The sequence below is a fragment of the Lycium ferocissimum genome, chromosome 10 (genome assembly GCF_029784015.1).
Source record: "Lycium ferocissimum isolate CSIRO_LF1 chromosome 10, AGI_CSIRO_Lferr_CH_V1, whole genome shotgun sequence".
Taxonomy (NCBI): Eukaryota; Viridiplantae; Streptophyta; class Magnoliopsida; order Solanales; family Solanaceae; genus Lycium; species Lycium ferocissimum.
In genome coordinates, this window is record NC_081351.1 from 24,389,487 (window position 1) to 24,413,058 (window position 23,572).

Here is a 23,572-nt window from a genome sequence, read left to right on the forward strand (position 1 = left end):
TGAATTCAGCAGTTCCCGCCTCTTTTTATATATAACTTTTCTGGAAGTAAATTTGTTTTTGATTTAAGTAATTTTAATTTCAAAAACTCACCTTTCATCAATTTTATTCTCTCAAATAGTAACAAAAATGATACAAATCTGTAGCCTAGGTGGTTCTAATCTTTGTGGACGATATCTTAAACTTTACTATAATTTGACAGAGTACAAGCAGAAATTGATATACACATTAGCCTCGTCATTTTTCCATTTTGTCGGTTGAGCTATGACATGGGTCACACACTAATTAACGTGCGTAATGCAACTTTTAAGAAAAAGCGGTTGACTACGAATAATAAAAAAATTGGTATGTAAAAAAAACTGCTCGTATTGAAAAGATGTATTAAAGGAATTTAACCTCAAGATCGGGGGTAAATTATGTATTCCGCCAATAATATATTCTTTAAAAATCAAATGCCATCTAAGATAAAGTAATTATGAATACAAAATAGAAAGAAAAAAAAAACTAAAAAATAAGACATGGGTTAAATTACTCTTTTACCCGGATATAAACTAGCCTTCCGTACCCCAAGCTTGTAGTAAGGAATTGAATTGGCGGTGTTGAAACTTGTTGAATACAACCTTAAAAAGTTGAATCTAAAATTTGGAAGGTGGTTATAGTGGAAGACCAGTTATGACACATGCTGTATTGATTGACGCGCATAATACAATAAGCATTTAAGAGGGACTGGTTAAGTAAGAAAGATTTGTATTCAATAAAAAATTTAGTATGTTGAAGATTTACTCGTATTAGAAAAATGTGACACGGGTTTGTTTATGTATTTTTTTTTTATCCATTAAGTTATGACACGTTTCGTACACTATTGACGCACGTAATGTTTTTATTTTTATTTTAAAAAAACAATGAGTAAAATGATTTGTGTTAGACACGGTTTTATAAAAGTTGGTATGTAATAGAAATTACCCGTATTAGAAAGATGTGCCAAAAGAATTTAACCTCAAGACAAGGGGTAAAATATGTATTCCGTCAATTATATATTCTTTAAAAATCAAATCCCATCTAAGATAGGAGTAATTATGCATATAAAATAGAAGAAAAATGAGAAAAAGGAAAAAAGGGAAGAAAAGACACGGGTTAAATTACTCTTCTTTTATGTTTTTCCTTTTTGTCGGTTGAGATATTACATGTGTCGCACACTAATTGACGCGCGTAATGTAACTTTTAAGAAAAAGCGGTTGAATACGAATAATAAAAAAATAGGTATGTAAAAAAATTGCTCGTATTGAAAAGATGTATCAAAGGAATTTAACCTCAAGATCGGGGGTAAATTATGTATTCCGCCAATAATATATTCTTTAAAAATCAAATGCCATCTAAGATGGGAGTAATTATGAATACAAAATAGAAAGAAAAAACTGAAAATAAAACATGGGTTAAATTACCTTTTTACCCCGATATAAACCAGCTTTCCGTACCCAAGCTTGTAGTAAGGAATTGAATTGGTAGTGTTGAAACTTGTTGAATACAACCTTAAAAAGTTGAATCTAAAATTTGGAAGGTGGTTATAGTGAAAGAGCAGTTATGACACATGATGCATTGATTGACACGCGTAATACAGTAAGTATTTAAGAAGAACTGGTTAAGTACGAATTATTTGTATTCAATGCACTTTTTAAAAATTTAGTATGTTGAAGATTTACTCGTATTAGAAAGATGTGACACGTGTTCGATTATATTTTTTTCTTTTTATCCATTAAGTTATGACACGTTTTGCACACTATTGACGCACGTAATTTAAATTTTAAAAAAACGGTTGAGTAAAAATGATTTGTGTTAGACACAAATTTATAAAAGTTAGTATGTAATAGAAAGGGAAAAGTGTTCAAAACACACTCAAACTATGACCAAAGTTGCCATAACACACCTAAACTTTGCGGGGGTCCTATGACCCCCCTGGACTTATTTTTTTTGTATTTTGTACACTTTTATATGGTGACATATACAAGCGATTGAACCTACTCTCTTTGAGCGCATAAGATTCCACATAAAAGCGTAAATAATACACAAAAAATAAGTCCAAGAGGGTTATAGGACTCCCCGCAAAGTTTAGGTGTGTTATGACAACTTTGGCAAAATCTCGGGTCGGAAATTCTTGTTTCATCTTCTTCATAGAGAACGGTGAAATTTGATCCTAATGCACTTCAAATCTCAACCAAACATCACTAAATTTCATATTCGAATTCCTCTCGACATTCTGGTTCATTTGATATATCACCTACTCGAAATGGAGCTCATTTGCGGCAACCCAAAAATTCGAGTTCGAAGCTTCAAGCTTTGTTCATGGCAGATCATGGAGTCGTTGATTCTCTTCTTCACGTTCAGACGTCTTATTAGCTCGAGTTCAGCTTCAAACAATCAGCAACCAAGAATTTTAGTCATCAAATCCGGAATTTGAAGATCCAACTTCAAGCTTTGTTCATGGAGTCATGGAGTTTTTGTTTACTGGTTCTATAATCTTAATCCACAATTGATAATCATGTTTTCAATGACGACAATGTCACAAATCCTATATAATATCGAAAAAGACCCATTTGATTTCGTCGTTACAATGGAGTTTTTTTGGGTTTTCAAACTTGGAAAGTTGAAATGAAAAGGCGTATATTTTTAACATTTTAGGGGGCGCGTGCATACACTCGTTTGAGTTTTGGTGACTTTGTCCATATAAAAGCGTAAATAATACACAAAAAATAAGTCCAGGGGGGTCATAGGACCCCCACAAAGTTTAGGTGTGTTATGACAATTTTGGTCATAGTTTAAGTGTGTTTTGAATACTTTTCCCTAATAGAAATTACTCGTATTAGAAAGATGTGTCAAAAGAATTTAACCTCAAGACTAGGGGTAAACTATGTATTTCGTCAATAATATATTCTTTGAAAATCAAATCCCAACTAAGATAGGAGTAATTATGCATATAAAATAGAAGAAAAATGAGAAAAAAGGACATGAGTTAAATTACTCTTTTACCCCTGATATATACCATCCCAATCCATACCCCATACTTTCCAATTCCACCCTTTGACTCTATGATCTCTTGATTCTCAAGTCTTCTTTCATTATCAAATCTAAAATTTTGGAAGGTGATAGTAAGCGCGGTTATAACATGTGTCGCACACTAATTAACGCGCGTAGTAAACTTTTAAGAAGAAGTCGTTGAATACAAATGGTAAAAAAATTGGTATGTAAAAGAAATTGTTTGCATTGGAAAGGCGTATCAAAGGAATTTAACCTCAAGATAAGGGGCAAACTATGTAGTCCGCCAATAATATATTCTTAAATACGAGTAATTGTTCATAAAAAAAAAAAAGGAAAAATGGAAAAAATGAAATGGGTTAAATTACTCTTTTATCCCTGATATATTGGAACCTCCATCCATACCTCAAGCTTTCTAATTCCAATCCGCCAATTCTCAAGTCTCCTTTCATTCTCCAATCTAAAATTTAGAAGTTGGTTATACTAAAAGGTCGGTTATGGCACATGACCCATTCCGATCGTCGCGCGTAATACAATTTTTAAGAAGAAACGGTTGAATACGAATGGTGAAAAAATCGGCATGTAATCGAAATTGCCAATATTGAAAAGATGTATCGAAGGAATTTAACCTCAAGATCAGGAGTAAACTATCTATTCCGCCAATAATAATAATATATTCTTCAATAATAAAAAAAAAAGAAAAAGAAAAAATCAGATGGGTTAAATTACTCTTTTACCCCTAATATATATACGAACGTCCATCCGTACCTCCAAGCTTTCCAATTCCACCCTTTGACTCTATCGTTTCAACGATTCCCAACTCTCCTTTTCGTTCTCATCATCGCTATTTCATCCTAACTACGGTCAGCCAATCTCCACCGTTGCCGCCATCTCCGCCGAACCTCCGATCACCGTCGATCTTTACAGGCTCGTTAATTTGCCGAACCTAATCATTATCTTCTTCAATAGAGGTTACTATTATTCATTAATGCTCATAGAAATCTAAGGTGAATTTTAGGTAATGTTTTGTTAATTTTGAAGATTCAATAACTTTATTGTTATAATATGATCAAATTGTTAATAGTAAGCTCATATTGAAGCTGAATGTTTCTATATTTTTAGATTGTGATAATGTAATTGCTAAAAATATTTTTATGCTCATAGTGAAAAAAAAAATTGGGGCTTTTTGAAACTAGCTCATTTTTGTCTGTTTAAGTCATTGTTGTAATGTGATCAAAATGCTAAAAATAGGTGTTTTTGTTGGGATTAATGCTCATATTGAAACAAAAAGCTGATTTTAGCTGAAAAAATTGGGGCTTTTTGTGTTTTTACTTAGAAACTAGCTCATTTTGTCTGTTTAAGTATTGTTTTTGGTAATGTTTTGTTAATTTTGAAGATTCAATAACTTTATTGTTATAATGTAATCAAATTGTTAACAGTATGTGTTTTGTGTTTGGTATTTAAGCTCATGTTGAAGCTGAATGTTTCTATATTTAGAAGTGGATTTTTAGCTGAAAAAAAATTGGGGCTTTTTGTACTCTCATTGTTGTAATGTAATCAAAATGCTAGAATAATGCTCATATTGAATTAAAAAGCTGATTTTAGCTGAAAAAATTGGGGCTTTGTGTGTTTTTACTTAGAAACTAGCTCATTTTGTCTGGTTAAGTATTGTTTTTGGTAATGTGTTGGTAATTTTGAAGATTCAATAACTTTATTGTTATAATATGATCAAATTGTTAATAGTAAGCTCATATTGAAGCTGAATGTTTCTATTTTTAGAAGTGGATTTTTAGCTGAAAAAAATTGGGTCTTTTTGTACTGTCATTGTGTTAATGTAATCAAAATGCTAAAAATAGGTGTTTTTGTTTGGATTAATGCTCATATTGAATTAAAAAGCTGATTTTAGCTGAAAAAATTGGGGCTTTTTGTGTTTTTACTTAGAAACTAGCTCATTTTGTCTGGTTAAGTATTGTTTTTGGTAATGTGTTGGTAATTTTGAAGATTCAATAAATTGTTATAATATAATCAAATTGTTAACACTAAGCTCATATTGAAGCTGAATGTTTCTATATTTAGAAGTGGATTTTTAGCTGAAAAAAAATTGGGGCTTTTTGTACTCTCATTGTGATAATGTAATCAAAATGCTAAAAATAGGTGTTTTTGTTTGGATTTATGCTCATAGTGAAACAAAAAGCTTATTTTAGCTGAAAAAATTGGGGCTTTTTGTGTTTTTACTTAGAAACTAGCTCATTTTGTCTGTTTAAGTATTGTTTTTGGTAATGTTTTGTTAATTTTGAAGATTCAATAACTTTATTGTTATAATGTAATCAAATTGTTAACATATGTCAAATTGTTAATAGTAAGCTCATGTTGAAGCTGAATGTTTCTATATTTAGAAGTTGATTTTTAGCTGAAAAAAATTGGGGCTTTTTGTACTCTCATTGTTGTAATGTGATCAAAATGCTAAAAATAGGTGTTTTTGTATGGATTTATGCTCATATTGAATTAAAAAGCTGATTTTAGCTGAAAAAATTGGGGCTTTTTGTGGTTTTACTTAGAAACTAGCTCATTTTGTCTGTTTAAGTATTGTTTTTGGTAATGTGTTGGTAATTTTGAAGATTCAATAACTTTATTGTTATAATATAATCAAATTGTTAACATTATGTGTTTTGTGTATGGTATTTAAGCTCATATTATTGAAGCTGAATGTTTCTATACTTAGAAGTGGATTTTTAGCTGATAAAAAATTGGGGCTTTTTGTACTCTCATTGTGCTAATGTAATCAAAATGCTAAAAATAGGTGTTTTTGTTTGGATTTATGCTCATATTGAAACAAAAAGCTGATTTTAGCTGAAAAAATTGGGGCTTTTTGTTTTTGAAACTAGCTCATTTTGCTGTTTAAGTATTGTTTTTGGTAATGTTTTGTTAATTTTGAAGATTCAATAACTTTATTGTTATAATGTAATCAAATTGTTAACAGTATGTGTTTTATGTTGAAGCTGAATGTTTCTATATTTAGAAGTGGATTTTCAGCTGAAAAATATTGGGGCTTTTTGTACTCTCATTGTGTTAATGTAATCAAAATGCTAAAAATGGGTGTTTTTGTTTGGATTAATGCTCATATTGAAACAAAAAGCTGATTTTAGTTGAAAAAATTGGGGTTTTTTTGTAGAAACTTGCTATTTTTGTATGTTTAGGTATTGTTTGTCTTAAAAATTAGTTAACATAAAAAAATAGAATAGTATAACATGTCTTTAGTTGGTGTCTGGCTGAGCTTAAGCTGGAAGTTAGAAATCTAAGGTGAATTTCGGAAATGCTTTGTTAATTTTGAAGATTTAATAAGTTGATTGTTCTAATGTGATTAAAATGCTAGTAATATGTGTTTTTGTGTTTGGATTTAAGCTCATATTGTAGCTGAATGTTTCTATATGCAAACAAAAAGCTGATTTTAGCTGGATTATTGGGGCTTTTAGTAGAAACTGGCTATTTTTGTTTGTTTAGGTATTGTTTGTCTTAAAAATTGGGTTACATATAAAAATACAATGATTTAACATGTGTTTAGTTAGGAACTCAGTTAAGTTAGAATTTTAAGGTGAATTCCAGAGAATGTTTTTTTTTTTTTTTAAGATGAACTTGCTAATTATGCATCAAGAAGGTATTGTTACAAAAGTCTTAAAAATTGTAACAATAAAAATGTTTAATGTCTTTTTGAAGATTCAATACCTTGATTGTTCTAATGTGATTAAAATACTAGTAATATGTTGTTTGTGTTTGGATTTATGCTCATATTGAAGCTGAATGTTTCTATATTTAGAAGTTGATTTTGGCTGAAAAAAATTGGGGCTTTTTGTATCCTTACTGAGAAACTAGCTGTTTTGTCTGTTTAAGTATTGTTTTTGGTAATGTTTAATGAATTTTGAAGATTTAATACCTTGATTGTTCTAATGTGATTAAAATGCTAGTAATATGTTGTTTGTGTTCGTATTTATGCTCATATTGGAGTGAAAATGCTGATTTTAGCTTAAAAATTGGGGATTTTTGTATCCTTACCGAGTAACTAGCTCATTTTGTCTGTTTAAGTATTGTTTTTGGTAATGTTTTGTTAATTTTGAAGATTCAATAACTTTATTGTTCTAATGTAATCAAACTGTTAACAGTGTGTGTTTTGTGTTTGGTTTTATGCTCATATTGGAGTAAAAAAGCTGATTTTAGCTGAAAAAACTGGGGCTTTTTGTAGAAACTAGCTAGTTTTGTCTGTTTAGGTGTTGTTTTTCTTAAAAATTGGGTTAACATATAAATATACATGATTTAACATGTGTTTAGTTAGGAACTCAGTTAAGTTAGAAGTCTAAGGTGAATTCCAGTGAATGTTTGGTAATGTTTTATGAATTTTGAAGATTTAATGACTTGATTGTTCTAATGTGATTAAAATGCTAGTAATATGTGTTTTTGTGTTTGGATTTAAGCTCATATTGTAGCTAAATGTTTCTATAATTAGAAGTGGATTTTAGCTTAAACAATTGGGGCTTTTTGTGTCTTTACTTAGAAACTAGCTCATATTGTAGCTGGTTATATTTAGAAGTCGATTTTAGCTGGAAAAAATTGGGGCTTTTTGTACTCTCATTGTTCAAATGTAATCAAAATGCTAAGAGTAGGTGTTTTTGTTTGGATTTATGCTCATATTGGAGTAAAAAAGCTGATTTTAGCTGAAAAAAAGGGCCTTTTTGTACTGTCATTGAGAAACTAGCTCTGTTTGTCTCTAAATTGGTTAACATAGTAAGAATAAAATTGTTTAACATATCTTTACTTGGTGGAGCTTGTGCTCCCTTTGTTCTCTTCTTTTTGGTGTGTGGCTGAGGTCAAGCTGGAAATGTTAGGAACTCAGTCAAGTAGATTCCGGGGATTGTAATATTAGCTTCATGAATAGATGAGTGCATTTTGTTGATCAACGAGTCTGAAATTGCAGTATAATCAGAAAAGAATGTAACTTGTTAATTTCTCCCCCCTTAAAATTGGTTAACATGGCGGAGCTTGCTCCCTTGTTCTTTACTTTTTGGGGTCTGGTTGAGGTCAAACTGGAAACGTTAGGAACCAACCAAGTAAGGGATTGAAACTTAGCTTCACAAATAGATGAGTGTATTTTGACAGTTACCAGTTTCAAAAAAATAAAAATAAATAGATGAGTGTATTTTGTTGATCAACGCGTCTCAAAATGCAAGGATAATCAGAAAGAAAGTACTTTATTCTTATGACCTATATATTTCTTTTCCAAACTAAGGTGAATTCCAGCGAGTGTTTGGTAATGTTTTATGAATTTCGAAGATCCAATACCGTGACTGTTCTAATGTAAGCAAAATGCTTCCAATATGTGTTTGTGTTTGGATTTATGCTCATAGTGGAGTTGGTTGCTTCCATATTCAGAAGCTGATTTTAGCTTTTAAAAATTGGGGCTTGTTGTGCCCTCATGAGAAACTCGCTCTTTTTGTCTGTTCAGGTATTGATTTCCTTAAAAATTGGTTAACATATAAAAATACAATGGTTTAACACGTCTTTAGTTGGTGGAGCTTGCTCCTCTGTTATTTTGGTTTGGGGGTCTGACTGAGGTCAAGCTGGAAATGTTAGGAACTCAATCAAGTAATTTCCGGGGATTGTAATATTAGCTTCACGAATAGATGAGTGTATTTTGTTGTTCAACGAGTCTGAAATTGCAAGTGTAATCAGAAAGGAATGTACTGAGTTACGTATTCTTTTCCGAACTGAATTGAGGAGCTAAAACCATCCAGTTTTTAACGTAGAATAGAGGATTGAGTATTTGTTGCTAGTGTCATTCTTTTCCTGTATCAATTTATTTCAACAGTATTTTTTCTTAAGGATTTTTCACATTGATCGTTCTTAATTAGCAAGGTCCTTTCTGAGCACTACTGATATAGTTTCAATATGTACCAGTGTATTATGGTTATTTGATTGTCTTGTTACCTCATGTACTTTTATGTGCGATGACCAATCAAGTAGACCACTCTTTTGACTTATTTTCTGGTATTGTTTTGACTGCAGCATTACGGATATCGTAAACTTATTTCACGGCAAACTGGTTGGATGAGCGTATGCCCACCCAGCTTACAAAGTGTGGGATTCTCATCTATTTAATGGAATGCTAATAGTATGTGCTATGAAGTGCATGTTTGTTAGAAGGATACAAGATAAAAATGAATTTGCAGCATATGGCAGGGCAGATCTCAGGGCAGGTTCCAAATCAAAGTGGCACTTCTCTGCCTGGGCTACCCCAGCAGAGCGGAAATCCTTTCTCTATGCAGATGCAAAATCCGGTTGTCCATAGTAATATGCCAAATATTGAGCCTGAGTACTCGAAAGCTCGAAATTTTATATCAAATAAGATGTAAGAAAGTATGTTCTTTGCATCCATTAAAATGTGTCCAAGGTGCTTTCTTCTTTCCATTATTCTGTTGCTTTTGGCAGGGAGGGGTGTGGGAGTTGGATGGTGTAGATAAACTAAAGTAACAGGCCGTTAATAACCAACTTATCAACAATGTGAAGACTAATTTAACAAAGGTGATGAGCGATATCTTATAACTAGCTCTCCTTCACCTTTGGAACAAAATATTGTTTTCCTGTAGAATATGTCAGGAGGTCATATGAGAATAAGGTATGTTCTATAAACTGTGTTGTATCTGCATTACAGGGATTGTTTTTTCTCAACATCATTTCTAGTCTTGTTCTTTTGACAGCCTAGTCTTTTCCATGTATTGTCTCTCGTTAGTGGTAAATCATGTTGATCCTTTCGCATTTGACATTTAGTCAGACTATGATACTTAGAGAACCTTCTTTTTTTTGATAGGTAATATTTAGAGAACCTTCTAGTTTTAGAAAGCGCTTTTAAGACAATTTAGTTAGTAGTTGAATGAAATGTGACCAAGTAGAGCGGAAGACAGAGGAGTCATCAGTGATTGTTTGACTAATGTGATACTTATTCATTTGCTTGGCTCCTCCTATGACTCTCTTCTGACTTACATTTTTCGAGAATGCAAGCTGTTCTCTCAGGTTAGTGTAAAATTTTAATATAAGTTGATCCTTGATTGTGAGATCCTTTTAGGGTGAAACTTTAACTTCAGAATGGTAGAGTATGGTGTTTCCTATTTAAGTACAACAATGAAAGAAGAGTGAGGAGAGAACTTTGAGGCACTGTTCATGAACTACTTAAGTTTGCAGAGGGGCATCGGTACAGATTTGCTATCTGCTTGCATGTGATATATATTGATTCATGGATTTTGGGAGGTTCTAGCCCTTTTAGAATGCAAGTAAATTGATATTTACTGTGCTGATGATGTGGTCAGCCCCTTTTTGTGAGTATTTATTTTATTCTTCTTGGGCACAACTACCATTGATCAGTTTAGTTTTTCCTTTTCCCCATTTATTGGCTGATAACATGAAAGAGTATATAATTTGGTAGGCAGATATTTTCTGTGTGCCAAAGTAAAGAGCTTTTATTTTCTTAGGCAGATATTTTCTGTTGAGTGCTTTTAATGACTCTACAATTCATTTGGTGGCTGGATATTTTCTGTGTGCCAGGTAAAGAGTTTTATTTTCTGCCTATTGGTTCATTAATTTCATGTTTCCTCTGCTATGCTTATCCCAGCAGATGCTTGATTGTGTTGTTCATGATCTTTCTTCTAAACCTGCTTGGAATCTTTTAACCACTATTTATGAAATTGATTCTACTGCAATTCTGATAAGCTTTATGATGGTGAGAACTGATGAGAGTTTTGAATCCTTGCTGTTTTCAGCTACGAGTATCTCATGCAGCGGCAGCAAGCCCATGAGAAACCTCCAAAGAAGGTTATGGATATAGTTAAACGCTTGGAGGAGGGCTTGTTTAAAAGTGCCTCAACAAAGGTTTTCTATTTCAGTTCTGCTCTTTATGTAGTTGTTTACGTGTTTTTGCTATGATAAAAAGACGATGACACGATAACAACGCCTCAGTCCCAAACAAGTTAGGGTCGGCTATATGAATCCTTCTGACCATGTTCCCCATTTAAATTCATCTCAGGCCAACATTATAGAAAACAAAAACAAAAATAAAAATAAAGTACTATAACTCTAGAAGTTCTCTATATTTGCTACTGGCATGAGAATCTCTAATAGAGCTAAAAGACCCCTAGAAAGTGATGATGAAAATATATTCTATTTATTTTGCTTGTTGACTTAGCGCTTTGTCATGTTGTTAGGAGGAGTATTTGAATCTATCAACTTTGGAGAACCGCTTACATGGCCTGATTAAAGGCCTTCGGATGAACACTCAAAATCAACGATTCTCTCGAGTTAGCTCTTCTGGCTCCATTGGTACAATGATACCAACTCCAGGCATGGCGCAAAGTGCGAATTCGGCCCTAATTGGAACATCGTCTGTTGACAGTTCCATGGCTTCTGGGAGTACCATTGCATCCTCTACTGTCAACACTGGAAGCTTCTTGCCAATGGCTAATGTGTCTTCCAGTGGTACATTTGCTTTTCTTTTAGTTCTGCTGATGGTATAATTATTTTCTAGGTTATTTAAGGATTTATTTCACTTTGTACTTATCCTTGCAGTGACAAATGGATATCAACAGCCAACTTCCAATTTCATGGTCAGTTCGGGTGGGAATAATTTGGTGCCATCAATGAGTGGACAAAGAATGACAAGCCAAATGATCCCCACTCCTGGGTTTAATTCCAGTGGTGGTGCTAATTTGAATAATAACTCTAGTGCACAGTCTTCCATGAGTTTGGACTCACCCAGTAATATAGCTGCATTTTCTAGTGTTGATTCCACAATTGTTTCACAGCCTCTGCAACAAAAGCAGCATGTTGCTGCTCAAAACAGCCGTATACTGCATACAGTTGGCAGCCATGTGGGTGGTGGAATCAGGTCAGGATTTCAGAATAGATCCTATGGACAGTCAACAGGGCCTATGAATGGCGGGGGCCTTGGAATGATTGGAAACAATTTGCATTTGGTGAATGGTTCAGCGTCTGATGGCTATATACCAGCAACCACGTACGGGAACTCTCCAAAGTCGTTGCCGCAGCATTTTGATCAGCAACATCAACCATTAATGCAAGGTACCCCCACTCTCAACAAGTACTGATAAAATAACTCCTGCAGTCTGATTGTTGCAAGCTTCAAATAATATATGAGAACTAATTTTTTCTTTTTTTTAGTGACAGGTGATAGATATGGTATCAGCCATGCGGAGACTTCGGGGTCTGGAAACTTGTGTCTTCCTGTTTCTTCTGTGGGAATGGTCATGAATAATCAAAAACCTGCTGCTGTAGCCTTACAGTCCATGTCCAAAACAAACTCTCCTTTGATTACCAATCAGTCAAACTTGATTGCCTCTGGGCAGATGCCAAATATAAAGGTTCAACCAGTTGATCAGTCAGCGAAGATGAACTTTCAGTCCCAGCATGCAGTGGGAGATAACCATTTATCTTCCTATCAGCATCAACACCGTCAACAGCCGCCTCAGCAGTTCCAGGAGCAACACCAACTTGTTCAATCTCAACTCCAACAGAAGCTGCAAAATCAGCAGCACCAAATTTTGTCAAGGAGCAATGCTTTTGCTCAATCTCATTTACCTTCTGATCTTGGTATTCAGGTAAAGTCTGAGCCTGGAAATCATGATGAAGCTCAACAGTCTCGGGTCAATGCTGGGCAATTTCAGTTTTCCGACATAAATCAGATTCAGCCAAATTCTGTTGAAGACCATTCTAAAGGTACTCAGTTGCTCCCTCCTCAGTCTAGTCAGCAGGATATCTGTTTGTCAGTGTCTCAGCCTTCAGAACAAAAGCATCAATTGTTGAATTCACAACAGTTTGTTACTGATTCTAAGAGTCATTTCAGCTTTTTCTCTAATGGGGTTCATTCAGATGCAGTATTTCAGGGTCAATGGTATTCCAAGTCGCAAGACGGGAGTCAACTACCAGGTAGCTTCTCAGATAAGCAAAATTTGCAAGAGGAGTTGTGTCAGAGAACTTCCAGGAAGGAGGAAGCTTATCCAAATAATTTGTCCACAGAGAGATCACCGGTCGGTCAAGCTTTTGGTAACAGAGAAGTTGCTACAAATAACTCAAGCAGCTCCATCTGCAGATTTAATAACCTTCCTCGTGAACAACAATATTACAATCAGCAGAAGTGGCTATTATTTTTGACTCATGCACGTGGATGTTCTGCTCCTGAAGGGAAATGTGCAGAGCAGAATTGCATAAAAGCTCAAAAACTTGTGAAGCATATGGAACGATGCAGCACTTTTGAGTGTCAATATCCTCGTTGCCCTGCAACAAGGGTCTTGATTAATCACTATAGACGGTGCAGAGATCTAAAGTGTCCTGTTTGCATTCCTGTCAGGAATTTTGTACGGGCACAGCAGAAAGTTGCTCGTCCTGGCTGTAATTCGGATATGCCAAATTCCGCTAATGGTACTTGTAGATCCTATGGTGCTGGTGAAATTGCTTCCAGGTTGACTGCCAAGCAGAGTTCAGTGCCAGTTCAAACAGAAGATTTGCAGCCTTCTCTTAAGCGCACGAAGATTGAGCAACCTTCTCAATCTCTTATCTTGGAAACTGAAAATTGTTTTATGTCAGTTTCCGCCGGCCAGTCTCATGTTACCCAAAATGCCCAGCTTGTTGAACAGCACGGCAATGCTGTGAAATCTGAAGTTACTGACGTAATGATGGAAATTCCTGCTATGGCTGTGCAAGTCAGTCCCGGGAGTATTGACATACGAAATGACAATTTGGATGGTACCTGCATTCAAAAGCCGGATGGTGATCCTGTTGTATCAAGTAATGCAGCTTCACTTGTGAAACAGGAAAATGTTAAGACTGAGGAGGACATTGTTCAGCCTAAACAGGAAAATACGTCAGCACCCCCTGAAAGCACCAGTGGATCCAAGTCTGGGAAGCCTACAATAAAGGGTGTATCAATGACTGAATTATTCACCCCAGAGCAAGTCCGAGAACACATTATTGGTCTGAGGCGATGGGTTGGCCAGGTCTATCTTGCATGCTATTGTTAGTTGTCTGACATACACATTTACTGCCAAATATCATGTGTTTCGATATGAGTTGGTGATTAATGTTTTAAATCTTTTCGTAATAACATGTTTTTTTTAAAATCATTAATAGTCAAAATCATGAGCTGCCTTAGAAAAGGGGTGGTGGTTGCTTTAAAGACTAAATGCATACATGTTTTGAGAAATTTGTAACGATTCTAAACTTGGCTAAGGTAGGGTTATGCGTTCATTGGTTCATTGTTGAACTGAGTTTTGCATGTACCTAGTTATTGCATTGAGATGAAATGACTTAAAATGTATTTGCTGATCTGCTTGTTGAGTCATAAAATATTTTATCGCCCGCGAGCTGAATTTTCTATCAAGACGATACACCCTCAAAGTGGTATAGCATTATTTTGATATACAGAGCTGAGACACAATAATAAACTAATTTATGTAATTTGCGATCTAGTATGTGTATCTTGGTAGTGAATTATAATCCTTCAGGAGGTAAGTTTTGGACCTAAGGAATATATGGTGTATCCATTTATAGTTGATGAGAAATGAAACACCTACTCTATTAAAAGGACATTTACTTAAATTCTTTCACCCTCTTAGAAACTTCAAAAGACAATAATTTTACTTTTCACTGCGACGTGGTACGAAACATTGCTGAATTATCAGTATCTGTGGCATTTATTCTACCGACATTTTTTGTTTGATTTTCTGATCAGTATATATTATTATTTCCAGATATGAAATGTTGATTTCTTTTTTACTTGGCAGAGCAAAGCAAAAGCAGAAAAAAATCAAGCAATGGAACATTCCATGAGTGAAAATTCATGTCAATTATGTGCAGTTGAGAAGCTAAATTTTGAACCTCCGCCTATATATTGTACTCCTTGTGGTGCTCGTATCAAACGAAACGCAATGTATTATACCATTGGAACTGGTGATACTAGACACTACTTCTGCATTCCATGCTATAATGAGGCTCGTGGAGACACCATTGTTGTTGATGGGACCACTGTTCCAAAGGCGAGGATGGAGAAAAAGAAAAATGATGAGGAAACTGAAGAATGGGTATTTGTCTCTCCTTTTGGAATTTATTCAGAAGATCTCATTTTTGAAGAAATTAATTGAAAAATCCTGCTCTACACCTTTTTTTCAGTAGCTCACAATGTTCTCTTCATTGTTCTGAATTTTGATTAGTTTTGTTATTTTTGTTAAAAATAAAAGTTGCTGTTTGTGCAGTGGGTTCAATGTGATAAGTGTGAAGCTTGGCAACATCAGATTTGTGCATTGTTCAATGGTAGGAGGAATGATGGTGGGCAGGCTGAGTATACCTGTCCCAATTGCTATATTATAGAGGTTGAAAGAGGTGAACGGAAGCCCTTACCACAAAGTGCTGTTCTTGGAGCGAAAGATCTGCCTCGGACAGTTCTCAGTGATCATATTGAGGAACGATTAGATCGCGTTTTGAAGAAAGAAAGAGAGAGAAGAGCAATACGTGAAGGAAAAAATTCTGATGAGGTAAGTCAATTGGCTTGAGTTTTGAACAGTCCAGTCAAAATGTTAAAGACTTTCATTGATTTAAGATGAGAGCATGATGCATTGATACTGGTGGACACCGATTTCATTGTTGTGATAGGTAATATAGTCTTGATTGAGTCATCATCAAGGGGACAAAAGTCATGCCATAACAAAACTTGGTACTCCAAACATTATAAAGCTCACATTGGTCTTTATGGTGAATGCTGCATTCACTACTTTAACCAGAATAGTTGTTTATGCTTAAGTCCAGATTATGGAATAGCTTCAGCCTTGTAACAAAAAGTGACATAGAAGTAAAATATCTTGTCTTCTTTCTTCAAAAAAGAAAAAGAGTAAAATGTCTTGTCTTCAGATTTGCAGTTTTATGTGTTTCTTTAGAGATTTGGATAACCTCATAGACAGCTCATCTTAGAGAATATTAAGTACTGAGATAAATTAGCTTGTGGATTGAACTGCTCAATTGCTTAAACTTTTCCATAGTAAAATATAGAAACTCATTTCCTCGTGGATAAATGTTTTGTTTGGTGTGTCTTCTAAGTTCTGTTTATTGATATGTTCATCGGCAATTGTTCACTTATGTATGTCTAGTTAACCTTCTGCGTATGTTTCTTATCTCCAGGTTCCTGGTGCTGAAGGGCTCGTTGTAAGAGTTGTGTCATCGGTAGACAAAAAGTTAGAAGTGAAATCAAGGTTTCTCGAGGTCTTTCAAGAAGAGAACTATCCATTGGAGTTCCCATATAAATCAAAGGTACACTTTTGGCCCTTCTTCTGTTTACTGCAAAAGAAAGTTGTTTGGCTGTGAAAAGGACCATATTCACAGAATTAAACAAAAATAGAAGATGGTACGTGTTTGTTGTTTGAAACAAACCAAAGCTACGATAGTCACGTTCTTTTAAATATTACTTTGAGCCCCCTTTCTTCGTGAGTTATTTTTTTTCCAATTTCATATTTTTCTTTCATATGACTATGTTAAGATACTTTAAATTAACTAAATCTTATGTTATTTTCTTCAAAATGTAATTATTATTTACTCTTTTTTTTTTTTAAAATGTGTTTCTTATATTTATATAGTAAGTACTTTTGTATTAATTTAATGCATGTTGTCAAGGATAATGTATAACGTTCAGCTACAGTAAGGGGTCTGGTTGAAAGTTCATATAATATTTGGTTATACAACAAGTTTAATGAGTTCAGAAACATCTCATCCTGAGACAATTGTTTTCCAATAGCAGTCATCATTGTTTTGCACTAAATGTTTTTAAGAAACTTTTGTAACAAGTTTCTCTGAAAAACTATCCAATCGTTACATAATTGTTGGTGATATTTTGGGTGCAATACAACAACAACAAACCCAGTGTAATCCCACAAGTGGGGTATGGGGAGGGTAGTGTGTGCGCAGACCTTACCCCCTACCTTTGGGAAGGTAGAAAGGCGGTTTCCGATAGACCCTCAGCTCAAAGCAAGATAAAAAGGAGGCAGTAGCAACAAGCATAAACAACAAGATAATAAGATAACTGAGGAAGGAAATTCAATTTTGATGAGGAAGGAAATTGAAATGTAATAATACCAGATATTCATACATCTAAAGTAGATCTAATCTGTTGGTAGAGAATGGATTATTGGTTTGTGAGACATCATTATTGATGAATTATTGGTGTGATAGACATCTCTATAACATGCGCCTCATTATGTGTTTCTAGTGTGCAATTTGATGAGTGTCTTATATAGGTAAAAATTGTTTTGGTTCACTCCATATTCATCCATTTCGTGTTTCCCTGACCTGAATTGTGACTCAATACTCTTGAACTTTGTAGTAGTTCCAGCTCTGTAGTGGAGAGATTATTTGGGGGAGCCTATGCTTCAGTAAAGTCTAAGTCAGTGGTTGGATTGGAAGGTCAATTTTTTATGGTGGTTTTGGGAATAAAATGGTGGACTGATTCTATTCATTATTCTTCGATAAATATAATAAATCAATTGATTAACTACTCCGCGATCAACTAGTTGAGATTGGCTAGATAAATTCTGCTTAACTATTACACTCTATTATATTGTCTTAGGGTGTTAGGTCAAGCATTTGGTCTTAAGATCTCTGTCTGTCGTTTCTTAGCTTATTTCTCTTGCAATTAGGTGATCAGAGTTCGAGTGCTGACTAATAAGTTGCATCCTTCAGGTGTTATTGTTATTTCAGAAAATTGAGGGTGTAGAAGTATGCCTCTTTGGCATGTATGTTCAGGAATTTGGATCTGAATGCGCACAACCAAATCATCGCCGTGTTTATCTCTCGTATCTAGATTCGGTCAAATATTTCAGGCCAGAGATCAAAGCATGGTCTGGCGAGGCTCTTCGTACATATGTGTACCATGAAATATTGGTAATCTTTTTCTGCGGTCATTTTTGTTTGTTGATTTTCTTTATTTGTATTATTGGTTCTTATAGTGGTATTCTTGTTATATTTTGATTATATTCCAGATTGGATATTTAGAATATTGCAAAAAGCGTGGTTTCACAAGTTGCTATATATGGGCTTGTCCTCCACTGAAGGGTGAAGATTATATATTATATTGCCACCCAGAAATCCAGAAAACCCCAAAATCTGACAAGCTCAGAGAGTGGTGAGCTCAATAAATTTTTGACGTGTTATCAATTTTTTAGAATGTGTCCTTCAGTCTCAAATCCTTTGTTATCTGTTTTGATGAACTTCTAATGTGGTGAGGTAATGTTGCTCTTTTGGGGGTATGTTCTTGACTAGGTTTACTTTCTTATAATTCAGGTATTTATCAATGTTAAGAAAAGCTGTGAAGGAAAATATTGTTGTAGATCTCACAAATTTATATGACCATTTCTTCATCTCCACGGGCGAATGTAAAGCTAAAGTGACTGCAGCTCGCCTGCCATATTTTGATGGGGACTATTGGCCTGGTGCAGCAGAGGATATGATTTTTCAACTTCAACAAGAAGAAGATGGGAGGAAACATCATAAGAAGGGAGCTATGAAGAAGACCATATCAAAAAGAGCTCTTAAAGCATCTGGTCAATCTGATCTTTCTGGAAATGCAACTAAGGATATACTTCTAATGCACAAAGTAATTTTAGCCTCTAAACATCTTTATTAATCTGATCTTTTGTGGAAATGCATCTAAAGATCTACTGCTAATGCACAATTTTAGCCGTTAAACACTTTATTTACTCCTAATTACTTTCTCTCTGAATGTTTGTTGACTGATTTGCTGTTAAATATGATTTGTATTCATCAAAAGAAACATCATGGTTTGTGGCTTTGATTTTTGAACGGTATAAACTCTTTAATATTTTTCCTTTTATCTCTATAGATGCTCCTCTTGAATATATTGCTACTCTCCTACCAAGCACCGACTTTTTGTAAAATTATTTTGCTCCCTGTGTTGAAAGCTGATGGACTGTCAATGTCTTTTTATCTATACATTCGTTTGTGTCCTCACAAATTTCTACTTGTCACAGCTTGGTGAAACTATTTCTCCAATGAAGGAAGATTTCATTATGGTCCATTTGCAGCACGCGTGTACTCATTGCTGTATTTTAATGGTATCCGGAAATCGTTGGGTATGCAAACAATGCAAGAACTTTCAGCTTTGCGACAAGTACGAGTCTTGCCTCTCTCATTTCATTTATCAGAGTAGTAAAACTTTTCTATTCTATAAAGAGTCATACTTATTACACAATTGAAAGTGAATTGACGACCCCTGATCTTCTTTTCATCTGAAAAGGGAACAGAGAAAAATCAAGCTAGACAATAAGTACCCGGAGTGTCTTTTTTCATGTGTAACAAAAAGTCATTGTTTGTCTTTTGATTGATTATCCAAAGGGACTTTTAATTTTTAAGTGACTACTAAGCTATATCTTCATGAACCTTTAAGTGACCACTAAGCTATATCTTCATGAACCAAAATCGCCAAAACCTTGGGGTTCGTATTTTTCTTAGTAATGTTAAAGGCACCCTGTTAGTGCTGAAGAAGAAAGGTAAGGTTGAGATTCCAGAATGCAGGTCTTCTCAAACAAAGCATGTATAAAGACACATAACCTTAACTTACCCATCCAAGGGGTATAATGTGAAGAAGCTCACTTCCGCTGCGCCCTTAATAAGTTATGTGGATATGGTTCTTCCTAAGAAAGACACATTTGATTAATAGGTTAACTTAACTAATTACTCTGCATGAAAGGGAAAAAAGAAAAGAAGAAAAAATCTGCAATTGCAGTTCTTTTTGCTAGATTCTATATAAATCCCTTCCCTGGACCCTGCTAATGCGGGATGCCTTGTGCACCATGCTGCCCTTTCTATGTAAATTTGAAAGAGAACCCGTTTGAGGAGGACAGCTCTTATTTTTCTAGCATGTTATTCTTTTCTTTGTAACAATTAGATGTACTGCTATTCTTTTCTTTGTAACAGTTAGCTATACTGCTATTCTTTAGGTGCTATGAAGTTGAGCAAACACTTGAAGCCAGAGAAAGACATCCTATCTATCACAAGGATATTCATATGCTTTATCCAGTAAGTAGTTCTTATGTTTTTGTTTTGTTAAGTGTTGCTATATTGTAGAATTTAATGATTGAGGAATAACTTTTGCAGACTGAAATTGATGATGTACCTGCTGATACCGAGGATAAAGATGGCATTCTTGAGAGTGAGTTTTTTGATACAAGGCAGGCATTTTTGAGCCTTTGTCAAGGAAACCATTACCAATATGATACCCTGCGGCGTGCTAAACATTCCTCAATGATGGTTCTTTACCACCTTCATAATCCCACTGCACCAGCATTTGTGACAACTTGCAATATCTGTCATCTTGACATAGAAACCGGTCAAGGTTGGCGGTGTGAAACTTGCCCTGATTATGATGTTTGTAATGCTTGTTATCAGAAGGATGGTGGAGTTGATCATCCTCACAAGTTAACTCCTCACTTATCCATTGCTGAGCGTGATGCTCAGAATAAAGAAGCTAGGGAACAACGAGTTCTGCAGGTGCATTCCCCTTGGCCATTAATATTGGTTGTGTGGTTTTTTTGCTGTTTTCTGTTACTCAATTTCACTAACCTCCACCCCCCCCCCCCTCCCGCCCCCCACACAAAAAAAAGCCATCAGTTCCCAAAGCAGCTTTTCTGGCTCTCAGTGGGCTTTATGAGTTTCTGTTTTGTTCTTCCGGTTAACGGACGCTCCTGTAGGTTGCATGGATCTGATGAAACATGGTTTTCTAACTGTTTCTTGACAGTGTTCATTGATGATATTCTAGTCTATTCACGACCTTTGGGCTAAAGTTGTCTGTCAAGTTATTTTATCCAAATGACTTGCGAGTCAACATAACTTGCTGTGGAGAAGCAAAAGGGATCCTCCTTTCGGAATGATATGATATCATTTGAGATTTTAATTTCCCCCAAAATCATTACATGGAGACTGCTGTTACTTTTCTAGAACATGTGATGATATTCTTTGCCCTTTTTAGTAAGATATTAACTCATATGCTAAACATGCGTAAATGTTGCAAGCTAAAATGTCCCAGAAACAAACCCAAAAAGGGCCACCTAACTGGTACTACCGATAGGTACAGAAACAAAAAGGTCATTAGCTTATATGAGCCTATTCTTTTTGCGCCACGACTACAAGCTCTTGGCATCTGGAGTTCAGTTTTAGAACTGTTATGAACTCCCATTGGAGACTCTTGTATTTGGCTCAGTTCAAAGGTGCCCAATTTCAAGTATCAACTTTTTTTTATATCTGACTCCATTTCATCAGGATAAGCAGTGCATCACAGGGTTAGGCATTATCCTCGTGTATCCCTGGTTGTGGTTGTGTATGATAAAACATTCTTGTTACTATGCTAATCTCTTTGTTATGCTTGACATGTGAAGTCTGAAATGATCTTGCAATATGACTCTGCAGCTTAAGAAGATGCTTGAGCTTTTGGTGCACGCATCTCAGTGCCGCTCTTCTCATTGTCAATATCCAAACTGTCGGAAAGTTAAAGGGCTTTTCCGCCATGGTATACAGTGCAAAGTACGTGCTTCAGGAGGTTGTGTTCTCTGTAAGAAAATGTGGTATCTACTACAACTTCATGCTCGTGCATGCAAAGTATCTGATTGTCATGTGCCACGATGCAGGTCAGTTGGCTTTTCAAATTTTTTCATTAGGGATTGGGGAAGGGAAGTGGGAATGGAGTGGACATCGCACTCAAACGGTCACACCTATTGTGTGGGAGACTCCCACTAATACCACCACTATGCTATGAGCCTTGGTGGTTGGTCAGTTGGCCATTACTTCCTGGTATAGGTGTTTGTAGTCATCTTTTTTTGTAAGATAAATAATGTTGGGAGAAGCTCCCATATGCAAGTGTGTTTGTAATCACTTACTAAAAATAACAATTGATAATAGTAATAAAACAAGTTATTAAATATTGGAATCAAATGCAGTGAGAATTCATATAGCCGAACAAAACTAGCTCGAGGTTGATGATGGAAGTAGCAGTAGTAATAGCAGTAAAGGTCATTATAGAAGTACAACAACAACAACATACCCAGTGTGATCCCACAAGTGGGTCCGGGGAGGGTGGGGTGTATGCAGACCTTACCTCTATCTTTGTGGGGTTAGAGAGGCTGTTTCCGATAGACCTTACCCCTATCTTTGTCCCCCCCCCCCCCTCCCCTCCCTCCTCTCCCCCTTGGTTCCATTAATCTCAGTGTTAAGATGTCAGCTAAATCTGATCACAACATAAAAATTGCAACGTTATTACCATTCATGCAGAGATTTGAAAGAACATCTTCGGAGGCTACAACAGCAGTCTGATTCTCGGCGGCGGGCTGCTGTTATGGAGATGATGAGACAACGTGCTGCAGAGGTTGCCAACAGTGCTGGGTGACCATATGGTACAAGTTGTAATGACTATCGTTGGAAGAAAAGATCTCGTAATGTACAGGAAACTGCTGACGAACATACAAGCTTGTTCATTTCTATTAGGCTACTCTAGAAGGAATTGCTGTTTCTAGTTGACCATCACTTATAGTCGTCTCTGGGTTATCTCCGTCGTGGACCTAGTCTTTCACTTGGTCGTCTTTGTGTTATCTCCCATTGTGATGCTTGTATCATCCGAGTTGCTCCCGTCAACAATTCATCTCCGGAAGTGTAGGATGCCGAGCATCCCCCCGTCCGTAGCTCATAAGTGATTTTTTAATTTTATTCTGTTGTAATCCAGCAATAGTAACTATTTCGAGGGCAAATGTGCCTGTTTTCCTGATTTATTTTATCATGCATTAAACATGCGGAAGGACAACTGTTTTCCTTCTCGTGTGAATAGTTAGTTGTCTCATTCTATTCCATGTTCTCAGATTGGAATTAATCTTGTAGATGTTTTTTCTTTATTTAAAAATGCAAAGTACTTTACGAGTAGCAAGTTACAATTCCTTATTAAAACTGGTGTGCTTGACCATTTTGCAATGTTGGTCCGACATACTTTTATTGGTATGATGATGATGATGATGATGATGATATGAGTTGAATTTAAAACTGTAATGCGCTTCCAAATAAATCTATGCAGCCCATGTCTTTTTGGAGGAAAATACCATGCAGGTTATTGAGTTTTGAAAGGCTGTAATTGCTTATTTTATACCATCACTTTTTTGTTACACCTTTAGCTACCTTCTTATAAGATTACACTTCATACTAAAACATACATACGATACGCCAAATGACTACTTACGAAGGAAGATCTTTTCATTGTTTTCACTTGGATTAACCTTGTCTTGCGAAAGAAATCTATGTAGTGGTATCTTCTTCCCTAGGCACATTTTGGCTTTCTTGTAATCCTTGTTTCTTTAATGCAAGTAAATTTTCATTGAGTTCTCTCTTTGCATTCTGTGATTTTGATATTGGCTTTTCCATGCGGCACCGACAAATTCAAAGACGGATTTAGGATTTGAA

The 23,572-nt window shown here is 35.3% G+C and overlaps 1 protein-coding gene across 11 annotated transcripts; it reads left to right on the forward strand.

Annotated features, from left to right (window-relative positions):
• Positions 1-3,799: 3,799 nt before the first annotated feature.
• On the forward strand, positions 3,800-23,081 carry LOC132032916 (histone acetyltransferase HAC1-like). Of its 11 annotated transcripts, none has more exons than XM_059422712.1 (18): positions 3,800-4,046; positions 9,083-9,425; positions 10,831-10,939; positions 11,272-11,542; positions 11,633-12,145; positions 12,245-12,799; positions 12,953-14,076; positions 14,863-15,159; positions 15,331-15,609; positions 16,250-16,378; positions 17,801-18,001; positions 18,100-18,242; positions 18,401-18,713; positions 19,108-19,247; positions 20,077-20,155; positions 20,234-20,626; positions 21,542-21,759; positions 22,400-23,081. In XM_059422712.1, exons 2-18 carry the CDS (start codon positions 9,235-9,237, stop codon positions 22,512-22,514), a joined length of 5,070 nt encoding a protein of 1,689 aa, XP_059278695.1. In that variant the 5' UTR covers positions 3,800-4,046; positions 9,083-9,234; the 3' UTR covers positions 22,515-23,081. The 11 variants fall into 11 exon arrangements, with proteins under 11 accessions (XP_059278695.1, XP_059278699.1, XP_059278698.1 ...); XM_059422716.1 differs by having other exon boundaries at positions 12,959-14,076; XM_059422715.1 differs by having other exon boundaries at positions 12,251-12,799.
• The last annotated feature ends 491 nt before the right edge of the window (positions 23,082-23,572 follow it).

Coding starts and splice junctions, on each gene's coding strand:
- LOC132032916 (XM_059422710.1), top strand. CDS start 9,235: ATGAATTTGCAGCATATGGCAGGGCAGATCTCAGGGCAGGTTCCAAAT. Junction 16,379..17,800: donor AGTTCCCATATAAATCAAAG/GTACACTTTTGG, acceptor TGCATCCTTCAG/GTGTTATTGTTATTTCAGAA. Junction 18,243..18,400: donor TCTGACAAGCTCAGAGAGTG/GTGAGCTCAATA, acceptor CTTATAATTCAG/GTATTTATCAATGTTAAGAA.